The sequence below is a fragment of the Balaenoptera acutorostrata genome, chromosome 11, assembly GCF_949987535.1.
Source record: "Balaenoptera acutorostrata chromosome 11, mBalAcu1.1, whole genome shotgun sequence".
Lineage (NCBI taxonomy): Eukaryota > Metazoa > Chordata > Mammalia > Artiodactyla > Balaenopteridae > Balaenoptera > Balaenoptera acutorostrata.
Genome location: NC_080074.1, coordinates 97,464,106 through 97,481,736, shown reverse-complemented (window position 1 = coordinate 97,481,736; position 17,631 = coordinate 97,464,106). Strand labels below are relative to the sequence as shown.

General features: G+C 35.8%; 1 protein-coding gene across 4 annotated transcripts in view; it reads right to left on the bottom strand.

Moving 5' to 3' along the window:
- Window positions 1–17,631, bottom strand: part of LRP6 (LDL receptor related protein 6) — a 185,290-nt gene that overhangs the window by 21,880 nt on the left and 145,779 nt on the right. For all 4 annotated transcript variants that reach the window (XM_057556231.1, XM_057556232.1, XM_057556233.1 and 1 more), the window contains 4 exons: window positions 16,064–16,266; window positions 14,107–14,318; window positions 13,038–13,228; window positions 1,479–1,688 (listed from right to left, as the gene is read on the bottom strand). In XM_057556231.1, the coding sequence (XP_057412214.1) occupies window positions 1,479–1,688; window positions 13,038–13,228; window positions 14,107–14,318; window positions 16,064–16,266 (816 nt within the window). The remainder of the gene's footprint in view (window positions 1–1,478; window positions 1,689–13,037; window positions 13,229–14,106; window positions 14,319–16,063; window positions 16,267–17,631) is intronic.

The window sequence follows — 17,631 nt, the reverse complement described above, 5'->3', positions numbered from 1 at the left end:
CTGTCTCATAAGTTGTATTTAATGAAATCACTGTTTTGACTTTGCTACTTAGCTCGTGTCAAAAGCAACTTGACAGCTGTCATCCCAGTAGCCACCCATTTATTATGTGACTCTTTTCGCAGTAACACATCAATCCTGCTTCAGTGTGTGTTGATGAGATTGAGGGAGCCAGCTCTGTACAAATGAGCAGATGTGTGATACTACACATATGTGTAGTATCACACAAAGCAGACACCCCAGTCCTTGTATTAGGATGTACAACCTATATAGCAGTTTCTCAACCTTTTAATTCATGACACTTTTCATAAACAGCAATCCCATTTTCTTTAACGTTATTAGAAATTTGAAAAAAAAAAGTTTTTCTAAATATAAAACCATATTTAAATGTTAAATTTTAAAGATATTCCCCCTGAAATTCTGAAAACCTTCATTGAGATTTTTCTGCAATAAAATGTTCATATCAACTGAATAAATAACTTAGCCATTATATCATCTCTACCTTATTTCTGTTAAATATTCAGCATGAATTATATGTCATGACATAGGATGACAACAATTCTAACTTTCTAAATCTCAAATACCTCCTAACTTAACTTCTAAGTTCATGAACAGTGACAACACAATGAAGACTTGAACAAGCTACGGTGCTCTCATTCCTCTTCCCTCCTTTCACACTCCAATTCACTTCTGAAGCATTGTGCCAAGAAGTTAAGGAGTTTCAATACTTCTCTCATTAGTCCTCCATATAACATTTGCATTCCTGATATACTGTATAAGACCTATAGTAGTGATTGCTAGGAAGGCACATTTGATGACAGACACATATTAACAAGAGTTAATAGTATTACATAAACACACGTTAACTAGGCCAAGATGACTAGTCATTTTCAAAAGTTTTCAGTAAGATAAAAAAAAAATTTATGGCCACTTTTCTAAGCTAGAATTGAAAAACTTATCCAAGAGGGAAAAAAACAAGCTCGTATTAGACACAGTCTTTTCTAAGTTTACACACTAATTTTTAGTTTGTTTTGCTTTTGCTTAAGAATAGGTTTATTTCCATGATAACTATAGTCATCATTATATAAATGTAACTTTTGCTTTTGTTGAAACCATGGGGATGTACATGGAACAAAAGAAATATATGCTGTATACCAATATTCTTAAAAGGGCTGAAGGAGAGAAAGAAAAAACATGACAAGCAGAGTCCTTGCTATACCTGGGGAAATTTTTGAAAATGAGCAATACCATTCCTTTCCCCCACTCCTGCTTCATGAGGAAAAGGTATTTCATATGAAAAAGTTCCCAGGTGAATATAAGGCTTTAAAAACATGAAGAGTTAAAAAAAAAAAAAAGGCAAAACTAATAGTGTATGAAAATCTTAAAGATAAATAAGAAGACACAGGACAACATCCTAATTTTATATCATTTCTTACAACAAACATCAATCTTGTGATTAGCAGTACACCACCAACACTTACTATATTCCTGAAGATTCAGCTCCTTTACAGCATGAATGTCACTAAGCTGGGCAATTCGAGCCTGGACTTTGGTTCTACCCTCTCGACCTGTCATGTCAATTTTTTCAATCATCTGCTGCTGCTTATCAATCCAATATAGCCAGTTTTCAAACACAGTTAGTCCCACAGGCTGCAGAATGTTGGAGTCTTCTAATACTATCCGGTTGGCACCTTGGAAAGGAGAACATTCAACAGAAATGATGCATGTGGGTCAAGTCATACATTCAACAGCTATTTACTGAAAACCAGTTAGATTTTTAAAGTACTGAAAAGGAAAATACGATAAGCTCTCTACAAGAAAACTTAAAAATCATTCTGAGAAGAAAAGATATATACATACCAGAAAACAGGTAACAGACTAGACATCCAAGTGCAATCAAGAGCAAATAAGCATCCAATACATAGTAGATACTAAGTTCATAGAAATGTAGAAAAGAACTTGAGTCGCTTTCAAAAATCTTTTAAAGCACAGTCCATCTTTCAAATTAAGTCTTATCAAACTCTCTAACATGTATAACACACAAAAACAGTACTTCCCTGGATGAAGCAGTGGTGGTGGGCCGAGAGCTCTGAGTTCTCGGCTTCCCCCACCTGCCGAGCACACCCAAGGCATCTGTGAAGAACACCACCCTCACCCACCGGGCCACTCAGAACACAGGAAAAAGGACTCAAAGGTTACCTGGTTCAAGCTTCACCTCAAAATAAGATTTCTACAACACCCCAGACACAGAGCCATCCAGACTCTGAAGAGGCAGCCTATTCTACTGCTGAACTAGGAGAAAGTTCTTTCACATAGTGTGCTGAAATCTGTGCCCCACTGCCCACCCCCATAGCTTCTCCCTCATTCAAAAAGAATAAAATACATTAATTCTTTCTTTCTTCCTCCTAATCATCCTTCAAATATCCATAGAACTTTTCCCTGGTCCTAAGTGTTTGATCAAAGAAAGACATTAGCTTAATACTTTGGAAATATCAGGGAAAGTTCCAGGAAAGAGGCAAGCATAAAGCTAAGTTTTAATAAATGGAGAAAAGTGGGGAGATATTACGGATGAGAAGGCACCACCTAAGTCAACATTCAGATTCATGGTGGGTTAAACACGTCTATTTAAGCTCCCTCTTAAAAATCTACTAAAACGATGGTAAAAAATGAAGGCACAAACCCATAAGGACAAATGGGACAGAAGAGTAGAAAAGCGATGTAAAATTTACAAGTTGGAGAACAGACAGACAACAGATCAAGAATTTTAGCCTCCTATGAATCTCCTTTCAAGAAGCTAATAGAGGATGTGATCTATCACGAAAAAGGAATTAACGAAAGAAACGGAATCTGGGAAACAGCAGGTTCAGCACCAAGGAGACTGGCAAGTACATTCCCAGGATAACAGTGAAAGAAAGTTGGCCTAGAAAGCAAGCAAATCCAGACTGGAGCAAGATGACAAAGAAATTCAGGAGGTACGTCTTCAGTTAAAAAGAAAAAAAGATGGATTGCTTGATGCATCTGCATATACTGAAACAATATTTACATTAGATAAGATTAATTTCAGAGAGAAAAAAAAGCTACAGAAGGAAATGTAGCTGATGGTAATATCTTCATAGCCATAAATAACAAATAATTATGAACTTAAAAATTATGATATAACTAAGCTGGGAGGATGGGAGGAGAGTTCATATAGGTATGTTAGGGATATATGGTTTAAGACAGCAAAATCATTTTCTTCCATTAAAAGAAGTCAAATTGTGGTATCTAAAAATTAAAAATCATGAAGCAGCAGTTTTAAACAAGTTATTTTAAACTATCAGAGATGCCTCTGAGAGTAGGAACTGAGAGGAGGAAGCAGTAGAGCAGTAGACGTGGTTTTTGTAGGCCAGTTAGAAACATTTGATTTCTATATCTACATGTATTATTTTGATGAAAATTAAAATTAAATTTAAAATTGTAACACTAAGAGTGATTAAAAAAAGATTAGTTGGTGGTAGTGGAAGGATGGCCTCAATTGGACAACTGGGGAAAATAAGAGGTCAACAGTGTTGCTGGAGGATCCCAGATCTACTGATTTACTCTGATGGCAGTTATAAAACTCTGGATCAGCAATGAAAAGACACATTTATTCAACAATCTAAGCATATACTAAACGCAGTCCAGTATAAAAGCTCTGTAGGAGGCTAAAAATACTAAGTAGAAAGATATTCCATGAAAAAAGTATATGATTATTTGTGAATATATAAGGAAGAGAAGAAAAAAAAACCTACCAACATTATACTAATCTTTTTCAGAAAACGTAAAAAAAGGAGACATTTTTTTTTATGAGGCCAATGTAACCTTGATGGCAAGATGCCAACAAGTACATTATAAGAAAGGAAAATTATGGGGTAATCTTTCCCAGGAACACAGATGTAAAAATCTTAAACAAAACATTAGCAAATCAAATCCAGCAATATATAAAAGGGATAATGTATCATACCAAGTTTGATTTATTCTAGCAAACTAAGAACACAAGAGAATTTCTTTAATCTGCTTTTTAAAAGTTATCTACAGAAAAACCTTAGCAAACATAAAACCTAATCAAGACGTATTGAATGCTTCCCCCAAATCATGAAAAACAAAAACAAAATGAAACAAAAATAATCTAAGGATTCTATTATTTTATTCAATATTGTACTGGGGGGGTCCCAGTCAGTGTAATAAGGCAACAAAGAAAAAGGACTGGAAAAGAAAAAATAAAACTCTCCTCATTTGTAGACAAATGATTTTGTAACATGGAAAATTATAATTTAGCAAGGTCCCTGGGAACAAGTACAATGTACCACACTGGGGAAGAAGGGAAAAACTGTATTTCTATATTCCAGCCACAACCAGAAAATGAAATATTAAATATTTAGACTACTCTTTACCACTAGCATTCAAAAGCATTAAATACCAAGGAATAATTCCAATGAAAGACAGGCAAGACCTCTACACAGAAAACTACAAAACACTGAGGGAAATTAAAGTTCTAAATAAATGAGGGATATACCATGTCCATGGTTTAGAATCTAGACTAATATTATAAAGATAACAATTCTCCCTAAATTGATCTATAAATTCAAAGCAACCAGACAGAATTCTAATAGGTTTTTGCTTTTTGGTGGAAACTGAGAGGCTGATTCTAAAATGTATATGGAAATGCAAAGTGTCAACAATAGCCACGGTTATCTTGAAGAAATACTAAAGATGTAAACTGCCAGATAAATTTGTTATAAAGTTTTAATTAAAAACTTTAATTTAATTAAAACTTTAATTTAATTAAAACTTTTAAAACTACGAATTGCAATTCACAGATGAAACATGAATGACCAATAAATTAACCTCAAATTCAAATAGAGAAATGCATATTTTATTAATAATGAGATATACCTTTAAAACTATTGGATTGGTAAAAACTCAGAAGTCTAAAAGTACCAAGTACTGGAGGAGAAACTCATATACTTCTGGTGGGGATTCTAAACTGATATAATCACTTTGGAGAGCAATCTGAATAGACATATTCAAGTTGAATATATACATACCACATTACATAGCAATCCCACTACTAAGTTTAGGCCACAGAGAAATACTCAAATATGTACATAAGAATATACACTGCAGCACTGCTTTTAATGGCAAAACATTGGAAATAGCAGTTTAGATAGCAGAATAGAGACTGTAGGATGATCATACAATGAAATACTATTTAGCACTGAAAATAACTGACATAGATTTGTGGATCAAAAGGGATCATCTCAAAACCATGATATATCTGAAAAAAGCAAGCGACAAAAGAATACATGAGACTATTTATACTAATTTTAAAAAGTGAAAAAAAGTTTAAATGTATGTGTGAGTTTACATGGTAGAAAATACACACACACACACACACACACACACAGAGACAGAGAGAAAGCAAAACATGCATGGCAAAGAAACACATCAAAAGTTACCTCTGAGGAAAGACGGAGGAAAACAGAATTGGGGAGGGATACACAAGGGCTTCAAATTCTCCCTAATGCTTTTTTTTTTTTTCACGAGAGAGAAGGAGGAAGGGAGGTTCAAAAGCAAATATGGCCAAACACTAAGATTTTTTTTAAATATCTTTATTAGAGTATAATTGCTTTACAATGGTGTGTTAGTTTCTGCTTTATAACAAAGTGAATCAGTTATACATATACCTATGCCGCCATATCTCTTCCCTCTTGCATCTTCCTCCCTCCCACCCTCCCTATCCCACCCCTCTAGGTGGTCACAAAGCACTGAGCTGATCTCCCTGTGCTATGTGGCTGCTTCCCACTAGCTATCTATTTTACATTTGGTAGTGTATATATGTCCATGCCACTCTCTCACTTTGTCCCAGCTTACATTTCCCCCTCCCTGTATCCTCAAGTCCATTCTCTAGTAGGTCAGCATCTTTATTCCTATCTTGCCCCTAGGTTCTTCTGACCATTTTTTTTCTTTTTTTTTTTAGATTCCATATATATGTGTTAGCATACGGTATTTGTTTTTCTCTTTCTGACTTACTGCACTCTCTATGACAGTCTCTAGGTCCATCCACCTCACTATAAATAACTCAGTTTCGTTCCTTTTTATCGCTGAGTACTATTCCATTGTATATATGTGCCATATCTTCTTTATCCATTCGTCTGTCGATGGACACTTAGGTTGCTTGCATGTCCTGGCTATTGTAAATAGAGCTGCAATGAACATTTTGGTACATGACTGTTTTTGAATTATGGTTTTCTCAGGGTATATGCCCAGTAGTGGGATTGCTGGGTCGTATGGTACTTCTATTTTTAGTTTCTTTAGGAACCTACATACTGTTCTCTATAGTGGCTGTATCAATTTACATTCCCACCAACAGTGCAAGAGGGTTCCCTTTTCTCCACACCCTCTCCAGCATTTATTGTTTGTAGATTTTTTGATGATGGCCATTCTGACTGGTGTGAGATGGTATCTCATTTTGATTTGCATTTCTCTAACAATTAATGATGTTGAGCATTCTTTCATGTGTTTATTGGCAATTTGTATATCTTCTTTGGAGAAATGTCTATTTAGGTCTTCTGCCCAGTTTTGGATTGGGTTGTTTGTTTTTTTTGATATTGAGCTGCATGTATGTTTTGGAGATTAATCCTTTGTCAGTTGCTTCGTTTGCACATATTTTCTCCCACTCTGAGGGTTGTCTTTTTGTCTTGTTTATGGTTTCCTTTGCTGTGCAAAAGCTGTTAAGTTTCATTAGGTCCCATTTGTTTATTTTTGTTTTTATTTCCATTTCTCTAGGAGGTGGGTCAAAAAGGATCTTGCTGTGATTTATGTCATAGAGTGTTCTGCCTATGTTTTCCTCTAAGAGTTTGATGGTGTCTGGTATACATTTAGGTCTTTAATCCATTTTGAGTTTATTTTTGTGTATGGTGTTAGGGAGTATTCTAATTTCATTCTTTTACATGTAGCTCTCCAGTTTTCCCAGCACCACTTACTGAAGAGACTGTCTTTTCTCCACTGTATATGCCTGCCTCCTTTATCAAAGATAAGGTGACCATATGTGCATGGGTTCATCTCTGGGCTTTCTACCCTGTTCCATTGATCTATATTTCTGTTTCTGTGCCAGTACCATACTGCCTTGATTACTGCAGCTCTGTAGTATAGTCTGAAGTCAGGGAGCCTGGTTCCTCCAGCTCCGATTTTCTTTCTCAAGATTGCTTTGGCTATTCGGGGTCTTTTGTGTCTCCATACAAATTGTGAAATTTTTTGTTCTAGTTCTGTGAAAAATGTCATTGGTAGTTTGATAGGGATTGCACTGAATCTGTAGATTGCTTTGGGTAGTAGAGTCATTTTCACAATGTTGATTCTTCCAATCCAAGAACATGGTATATCTCTCCATCTATTTGTATCATCTTTAATTCCTTTCGTCAGGGTCTTATAATTTTCTGCATACAGGTCTTTTGTCTCCTTAGGTAGGTTTATTCCTAGGTATTTTATTCTTTTTCTTGCAGTGGTAAATGGGAGTGTTTTCTTAATTTCACCTTCAGATTTTTCAGCATTAGTGTATAGGAATGCAAGAGATTTCTGTGCATTAATTTTGTATCCTGCTACTTTACCAAATTCATTGATTAGCTCTAGTAGTTTTGTGGTAGCATCTTTAGGATTCTCTATGTTTGGTATCATGTCATCTGCAAACAGTGACAGCTTTACTTCTTCTTTTCCAATTTGGATTCCTTTTATTTCTTTTTCTTCTCTGATTGCTGTGGCTAACACTTCCAAAACTATGTTGAATAATAGTGGTGAGAGTGGGCAACCTTGTCTTGTTCCTGATCTTAGTGGAAATGGTTTCAGTTTTTCACCACTGAGGGCGATGTTGGCTGTGGGTTTGTCATATATGGCCTTTATTATGTTGAGGAAAGTTCCCTCATGCCTACTTTCTGGAGGGTTTTTATCATAAATGGGTGTTGAATTTTGTCGAAAGCTTTCTCTGCATCTATTGAGATGATCATATGGTTTTTCTCCTTCAATTTGTTAATATGGTGTATCACATTGATTGATTTGCATATACTGAAGAATTCTTGTATTCCTGGGATAAACCCCACTTGATCATAGTGCATGATCCTTTTAATGTGCTGTTGGATTCTGTTTGCTACTATTTTGTTAAGGATTTTTGCATCTATGTTCATCCGTGATATTGGCCTGTAGTTTTCTTTCTTTGTGACATCTTTGTCTGGTTTTGGTATCAGGGTGATGGTGGACTCGTAGAATGAGTTTGGGAGTGTTCCTCCCTCTGGTATATTTTTGAAGAGCTTGAGAAGGATAGGTGTTAGCTCTTCTCTAAATGTTTGATAGAATTCGCCTGTGAAGCCATCTGGTCCTGGGCTTTTGTTTGTTGCAAGATTTTTAATCACAGTTTCAATTTCAGTGCTTGTGACTGGTCTGTTCATATTTTCTATTTCTTCCTGGTTCAGGCTGAGAAGGTTGTGCATTTCTAAGCATTTATCCATTTCTTCCAGGTTGTCCGTTTTATTGGCATATAGTTGTAGTAATCTCTCATGATCCTTTGTATTTCTGCAGTGTCAGTTGTTACTTCTCCTTTTTCATTTCTAATTCTATTGATTTGAGTCTTCTCCCTTTTTCTCTTGATGAGTCTAGCTAATGGTTTATCAATTTTGTTTATCTTCTCAAAGAACCAGCTTTTAGTTTTATTGATCTTTGCTATCGTTTCCTTCATTTTTTTTTTCATTTATTTCTGATCTGATCTTTATGATTTCTTTCCTTCTGCTAACTTTGGGGTTTTTTGTTCTTCTTTCTCTAATTGCTCTAGGTGTAAGGTTAGGTTGTTTATTTGAGATGTTTCTTGTTTCTTAAGGTAGGATTGTATTGCTATAAACTTCCCTCTTAGGACTGCTTTTGCTGCATCCCATAGGTTTTGGGTCATTGTGTTTTCATTGTCATTTGTTTCTAGGTATTTTTTGATCTCCTCTTTGATTTCTTCAGTGAGCTCTTGGTTATTAAGTAGTGTGATGTTTAGCCTCCATGTGTTTGTATTTCTTACAGATTTTTTTCCTGTAATTGATATCTAGTCTCATAGCATTGTGGTTGGAAAAGATACTTGATACGATTTCAATTTTCTTAAAGTTACCAAGGCTTGATTTGTGACCCAAGATATGATCTATCCTGGAGAATGTTCCATGAGCACTTGAGAAGAATGTGTACTCTGTTGTTTTTGGATGGAATGTCCTATAAATATCAATTAAGTCCATTTTGTTTAATGTATCATATAAAGCTCGTGTTTCCTTATTTATTTTCATTTTGGATGATGTGTCCATTGTTGAAAGTGGGGTGTTAAAGTCCCCTACTATAATTGTGTTATTGTCGAGTTCCCCTTTTATGGCTGTTAGTATTTGTTCTTATGTATACTGAGGTGCTCTTATGTTGGGTGCATAAATATTTACAATTGTTATATCTTCTTCTTGGATTGATCCCTTGATCATTATGTAGTGTCCTTCTTTGTCTCTTGTAATAGTCTTTGTTTTAAAGTCTCTTTTGTCTGATATGAGAATTGCTACTCCAGCTTTCTTTTGATTTCCATTTGCATGGAATATCTTTTTCCATCCCCTCACTTTCAGTCTGTATGTATCCTTAGGTCTGAAGTGGGTCTCTTGTAGACAGCATATATATGGGTCTTGTTTTTGTATCCATTCAGCCAGTCTATGTCTTTTGGTTGGAGCATTTAATCCATTTACATTCAAGGTAATTATCGATATGTATGTTCCTATTACCATTTACTTAATTGTCTTGGGTTTATTATTGTAGGTCTTTTCCTTCTCTTGTGTTTCCTGCCTAGAGAAGTTCCTTTAGCATTTGTTGTAAAGCTGGTTTGGTGGTGCTGAATCCTCTTACCTTTTGCTTGTCTGTAAAGCTTTTAATTTCTCCATCAAATCTGAATGAGATCCTTGCTGGGTAGAGTTATCTTGGTTGTAGGTTTTTCTCCTTCATCACTTTAAATATGTCCTGCCACTCCCTTCTGGCTTGCAGAGTTTGTGCTGAAAGATCAGCTGTTAACCTTATGGGGATTCCCTTATGTGTTATTTGTTCAAACACTAAGATTTGACAAAGCTGGATGGCAGATATTCTATACTTTCTGTATGTTGGAACCATTTCATAATTAAGGGTGGAAAAACAAACAATAAAACATGCATAGACAAAAAAAGAAGCATTAATAACGATAGTGTTTTGTTTACAAGCAGCTCATGCAGCTCAGTATCAAAAAAACAACAACCCAATCCAAAACTGGGCAGAAAACCTAAATAGACATTTTTCCAAAGAAGATATACAGACAGCCAACAAACATATGAAAGAATGCTCAACATCACTAATCATTAGAGAAATGCAAATCAAAACTACAATGAGGTATCACCTCACACCAGTCAGAATGGCCATCATCAAAAAAATCTACAAACAATAAATGCTGGAGACGGTGTGGAGGAAGGGGAACCCTCTTGCACTGTTGGTGGGAATGTAAATTGATACAGCCACTATGGAGAACAGTATGGAGGTTCCTTAAGAAACTAATAATAGAACTACCATATGACCCAGCAATCCCACTACTGGGCATATACCCTGAGAAAACCATAAATCAAAAAGAGACATGTACCACAATGTTCACTGCAGTTCTATTTACAATAGCCAGGACACAGAATCAACCTAAGTGTCCAACGACAGATGAATGGATAAAGAAGATGTGGCACATATATATGATGGAATATTACTCAGCCATAAAAAGAAACGAAACTGAGTTATTTGTAGTGAGGTGGATGGACCTAAAGTCTGTCATTCAGAGTGAAGTAAGTTAGAAAGAGAAAAACAAATATTGTATGGTAACACATAAATATGGACTCAAAAAAAAAAAAGGTTATGAAGAACCCAGGGGCAGGACAGGAATAAAGACGCAGACATAGAGAATGGACTTGAGGACATGGGGAGGGGGAAGGGTAAACTGGGACGAAGCGAGAGAGTGGCATGGACTAATATATACTACCAAATGTAAAATAGGTAGCTAGTGGGAAGCAGCTGCATAGCACAGGGAGATCAGCTCGGTGCTTTGTGACCACCTAGAGGGGTGGGATAGGGAGGGTGGGAGGGAGACACAAGAGGGAGGAGATATGGGGATATATGTATACGTATAGCTGATTCACTTTGGTATAAAGCAGAAACTAACAGACCATTGTAAAGCAATTATACTCCAATAAAGATGTTTTAAAAATAAATAAATAATGATAGTGTTTTGGATTTTCTTTTTTTATTTGCTAAACTGTCTTTAATAAACATGTGCCGCTTTTATAACAAAAAATAAACACCATAAACGAAGAGAAAAAGAGAAAAGGAAAGAAGGGGGAAAACCCACCTTAAATACTAGGAAGAGTTAAAACATTGATATAAATAACTATTATACAAATTAGAGGGGATATAAGAGATACAGGTGATCAGGTAAGGGAAAGGGTATACTCTGCAAGGTGTGTGCACACACACGCAAAGTGAGTGCATGACTATTTGGAATCAAAGAAGGCATAATGGAAGGGAGGCATTTGAACCTGAAAAGACAGAGTTTCTTAAATTTTTAAACAAGTTACACATATATGCAAAAATATAAAACTTAAATGATACAGAAATAAGTACTCTTAACATATTAGTATGCTAACCTTCCATACCTTTCTCACGGTTTATTTGTTTGCATATTTCTCAAGGAATATACATACATACATACCTATATATTTATTAATAGTATACATATTGTATGTGTATGTGTGTGTGTGTGTGTGTGTGTGTAGTACATACATTTTTGGAGGCAATTTGCCAGTATATATAGTATATAGCGTGTGTGTGTATGTGTATTTATATGTGTGTGTGTGTGTGTGTGTATAATGTAGTTTTAAATTTTAAATAAAACTAAATCTTAATAAACATTACTATACAACTTAATTTTAAAAATCATCCTTCTATGTCAGTACACACAGATCTACTGAATGACTGTAATATTTACTGAATGATTGTAATATTTCATACCCTTGATATACTAGAATATATTTCTCTGTGATAGACTATTACAAATAATGCTCAGCAAACACTGTTGTACAACGGGGTCAGTGTTTCTGTAAGACAGCTATCTGAAAGAGAAATTTAAAAGCAAATGGCCCTCTGAAAAGGTTCTACCAATTTCCATTTCTACAAAAGTGTATGAGAGCATGCCATTTGCTACCATTCTGGCCAATGTTGGGAATAATCAACATCATATTTTACAACTCTGATATATATAAATAGTGTATTATTTTAATTTCATTTCCCTGATCACTAGTGAGACCACACAGAGTATTTGCACTTCAGAAATTGGGGGTAGGGGAATAAACATGATTGTAAAGAGAGGACCACAGAGAAATGAGAAAGTAAAAAGTATATCTGAAGACAAACAAATTATTTAATTTCGTTAAAACACACTAGGAATGTTAAGATCATTTGAGTTTGAGGATGAGTTTGTGAAAGGAAAATACCAACTTAAGCATTCAACCAGACTTGTTTTCTTCAGGTTATAAGAGTATCCTGAAGGGTTTTTTTAGTATAGTTAGTGACATGATTAAAAACCATGCTTCAGAAAATTAATTTAGGAACAGTGTGTAAACTTTCAGGGGGGAAAAATCAGCAGGCAGGAGACTAATCATAAGCTAGAAGTCAGGCCAGAGATAAGACAAAGTAGAGCAGAAGAATTAGAAAAGGAGAAGAGATGCATTAGAAACATATTATTTACGGAGCCCAAATCAAGAAAATTGGCAAGTTATTAGATAAAAATGGAGTAATCATGTTGATGGTTAAAGAAAAAGTGCTTCCCAACCACCTTGATGCTGACTATTCTTAGTAAATAAAACTGTAAAGAAATGTGTACAAAAATAATACAATAGAAGGAAAATACAAATGCTATTGGTGAATCATCTCAATAACTCAAATCAAAATAAGGAAACACATTTCTTGGGTACCTGAGAGATCACTGCTTTCAATTCGCCGGAGATCTGAATCAGCCCAAAAGAGTTTGCCCAATCTGCTATCAAGAGCTAAAGCAATTGGTTTACTTAAGCCACTGAAAAAGAGGACTTCCCGTTCTGTTCCATCTAAAGCAGCTCGTTCAATTTTGGGAGACCTTTCCTGAAGATTGGTAAAATACATATACCTGAAGAGAAAGGAGGAAACTATAAGTTTACCAAAGTAAGAAATCACACAAAATGAGAATATTGCTGTTAAGACAAAAGGAAGTAAAATAATATTTTTAAATCTTATTTTAAAATGTTTTAGAACATATTTTTTTGAAGGTCATGGGATATATTAATTTCAATAATAGCAACAAAGGGTGCACAGAAGTTCTTAGGGAGTTAACTTTAAGGAATTAATAAAACAAAGTGTTAGATACAGGCAGCCTTATGCTTTTGGAATAATACAATACAATAAATAAAAGAAAATAGCAGTAATCAGAGAGATCTGGGCACAAAATTTTAAATTTCTTCTCTATTAGTCCATTTCATAACTGAAAATAAGTCGTATATGAATCATTTCTTATATTTAACTTCTATAGTTCATCTCTTTCCTGTAACTCCTTTGAAGTAAGCTACTTTCCCTGCTGAATTCCTTATCATTCATTCAGATTCAAGTAAATACAATTTATTAAATGCAAAGCTCTATATTAAATGAAAGAAGGCATATTAGTTCTTATCATAAAAGAACCTAAAATCTAGTAGAAAACATAAGACTGAAAAACAATTAAGTATAAGGTAAATTGGAAAGGACTAAGTATAACTAGAGAGGTACAGACACAGAGCGGTGGGTATTTGAGAGAGGGGAACGTCACATCTGGCTGAGGGTGGGGCAGATCAACGGAAACTTCACGGAGGATGTTACAGTTCAAACAGTCCTGGAGGTATGGGTAGAAATTAGAATTAAAGCAGTAGTGACTAAGGAAGGAAATTCTAGACAGTAAAATCAGGGAAAGCAAGAATATACATGGGCTGAAAAGGAAGGCTGATGAGGGTTTCAGATGCCACCTTAGTAACATACCCTTTTTCTGGGTTTACCACAATGGCTCGAGGTCTGTCTTGCTCGCCTTTTAACACCACTCCAATCGATCTCCCATCTAATCTTGTTACATTAATGACATTGGTGGCTTCGCAAGTCCAATAGATGTAGCGGCTATAAATATCAATGCTGAGGTCATAGGGCTGTATTTCTAGGTTCTGATTCGGAACTGAGCTCACAACCACAGTAAAGCCCTAAGGAAAGAAAAAGAAACACACACAGAAAATCAGATTCCAAGCCAGATAGCTCCGAGGAGATCACTCATAATACTTACACTTATGTGGTCACACACCTGAGAAGGATCTCTCAAGTCTCAAGCAACGTTCTTAGTGAACATTTCAAATGTTCCCTTTGGTTATTAGGACATAAAGCAGAAGAGCGAGCTGAGGCCATATTAGTTGCTCTAAGAAGCTGATAGTGCATTGCTCAGAAATGAGAGTGAGAAGGTGGCAGGTGTCCCTGTAAACTAGAGACAACTGCGGCTAGAACCACACTCTAGAAATACCCCTAAAGCAGTGGTGTTCAACCAGGGGCGATTCTGCATTTGCAAATGCCTCCACCAGGGGTACTGGCCAATGTCTGGAGACATTTTTATTGTCACGCCTATGAGAGTGTAACTGGCTTCTCGTGGGGAGAGGCCAGGGATGCTGCTAAACATCCTATGACGTACACGTCAGGCCTCCACACAAAGAATTATCCAGCCAAAAAGGTCAACAGTGCGGAAGCTGAGAAACTCTGCTCTAGAGACAGTAGCAATTAGTCAGGGCTACAAACCACATCTATCAGTCATGTCCTTCTCTAATCCTCAAATCTAACCCCCCACCAAAATTTTTTTTTAAACAAAGCCAAGCAAAAAGAGAGGCTTTCTTCATCTCTTTTATCTGAATAAATTATATTTTATTTACTCGGCATCTCTGAGGTAACACTCCTTAATAAGGCTATCTCATTTATTTGCTATGTCCTCAGCTGTATAACAACAGTTATAATTTCTATCAACTAGTTATCAGCCTATTGGTCCTGGCCTACACCGTGTAAAGTGCATCTGTAATATACCGCTACAACTATACCCCTAAATGATCCTCGGCAGCCCTAAATACACTATCTCCTTGCTCTTTTTTGTCAGACGAGACATATAAAAAATAAGTAATCTAATCTCCCTAAATTTTAATGCATTAAAAATCCAACTTAACATTACTGTTAAAAGGAAAATGACAAATAATTATTTATAGTAATCCCGGTCTAATACTGCTTGGACACAGGAAGAAAGCAAAGAATTATGGACAGTGGTATGTAAATCATGACTAGAATGTAAGCACGTGTTGATAATATTTTCATTCCTATCCCACAGTTACCAAATAATAGTTACCAAAACAAAAACAAAAAAACATTAGACTAATGATAACATATCCTAGATGTAATTTTACTGAGACTGTGTTTTATGTTTCCCATCCTCTGAACCTTTTAAATAATAGTTAACTAGTAATAGAACTATTATTTATTGAGTGCCCACTATGTAACAGGTAAAGGGCTATGTGCTTTACATTCCTTTCAGCTAAAAAGTTCATAAGAATCCTAGTGAGTGACAAAGCTGAGATCAGAACCAAGGGTTTATTTGATTTCAAAGTTTCCAACACTCCATGTAAATGGAATTTAAAAAAAAAACTATATAAATGATATGGGTGGCACTGACAGTCATACTAATATATGAGCATAAGTTATTTTAATGCAACACAATCTTCATTCTAATAGAAGTATCAAACAATTGTTTACTCAAAGATCATTAGGAGGGAAAAAAGCTGCTAGGTTCAGAATTCCAGTTTTACACACACACACACACACACACACACACAAGCAGAGTCAAGACTTAAGTAAAATAGGATGGTTGGCTGGTCCAATTACTCGGCAGAAGAACTGGATCTTGAACGCAGCCCTGAATTACCTGGCTGCCATCTTCTTGTGCTTTTCGGATCATGTTCTGTCGTGAGTCAATCCAATAGAGCTGCTTGTCCAGTGGGTCATAGTCAATGGCCCGGACATTCCGAAGGCTGTGGATAGGAAGGATGATGTCGGGGCTCTGCTGTTCATCAATCACCATGCGGTTGATGGCACTCTTTTGACTGAAGAGCAGGAAAGTAGTTGGAGCTTAAAGAAAGAAAAAAGCAAAGAGGAAAAACATAGTTACCCTAAGTCTTGTATCACTCAAAGATTTGATCAGCCTGTTGTCTGTATCTCATACAAAACAGACATGTATGTTGAAAAGGTAAGGTTGAGACAAAACCCTTTGGAATGCCTCCAGAAACTCTCTTAGAGGCAACACTGATCAGCGCTCTGCTTACCAAACCAGTTATGAATTTACCCCATGATAACAGCCAACTAGCCACTTTTTCTCTGTCTTGTCCACAGTGGTATCATAGGACACTTGATTTTAATGAAGCATTTAATAAAGACAGACAAAATACTCCTGTCTGCCAAGTAAATAATCCTAACTCCTCCATAACCAATTATTGTAGGTGGAAGGAAGCCTGGGTCTCCATAGGTCAAAGAAGAAACTTCAAGATTGGTTTTAGTCTCACTTCTCACACTATTTAGTCACTTGATCTTAACTAAGGCCCTAAACCTCTTTGGGTCAAAATCTACTCGACTGTAAAATAAGGTCATAGCTATGTTGTCCTGGTCATTGAGTTGCTATAAAAATTTTACAACATATGTGAAAATACTTTGAAAACTGTAAGGCAATTATACCTCAACAAAAAATTGTAAGGCATTATGTAAATATCAAGTAAAAATAACTACTGTTTATTATTATCAGTAGTAGCAGTACAGTAATAAACTTGGTATTAGTAGGATTCAAACAAACCCTCACTGGTTGCAGACATAGGCTTAATATTTTGCATAGTGGGTTGCAAGGAGAGGGAGCCAGTAAAAAAAAAAAACACACACTTAAGTTGATGCCCTTAAATTTATGAAATGGGAAAATGCAACAGAGACAACATTCCCTTTCCCAGGGACTAGGCCTCTAATCTAGAAAAGGACAGCATCTGGCAGTGCTACCAAAAACTTCAAAGTCTAATAGCATTTTTAAAATTTTCATTTAAAATATATGTAAAAATTCCATAATTATACTCTTGTTGCTCAGTCATCACCTAAATCCAGGAGAATTTTGTCCTTCTCAGGGATATAAACATAAATGGCCAAGACAGAACTCCCTGCTTTATTTCCCCTTAAATCCCATTCTTCACAGCTCCAGTATTTGTGGTTCCCTGGTTGACTTTACATTTACACCCAAATGTATATTGGCTTAAATCCCAAAGAAATTCACTGGTTCTCACAAAGAAACTTGGTATTCACAGCACTGAAATTCTGCTTTGAGTTCCTCACTGGCTAAAAGTCCACACCTAGCTTGGAAGATTTAGAAAGTATTCCAATGATCCCACTGGAACTCTCCATTACCTGGAGTCCATAACATATCGATTTAACAACTTTCAGCAATTTTAGTAGAACCCATGC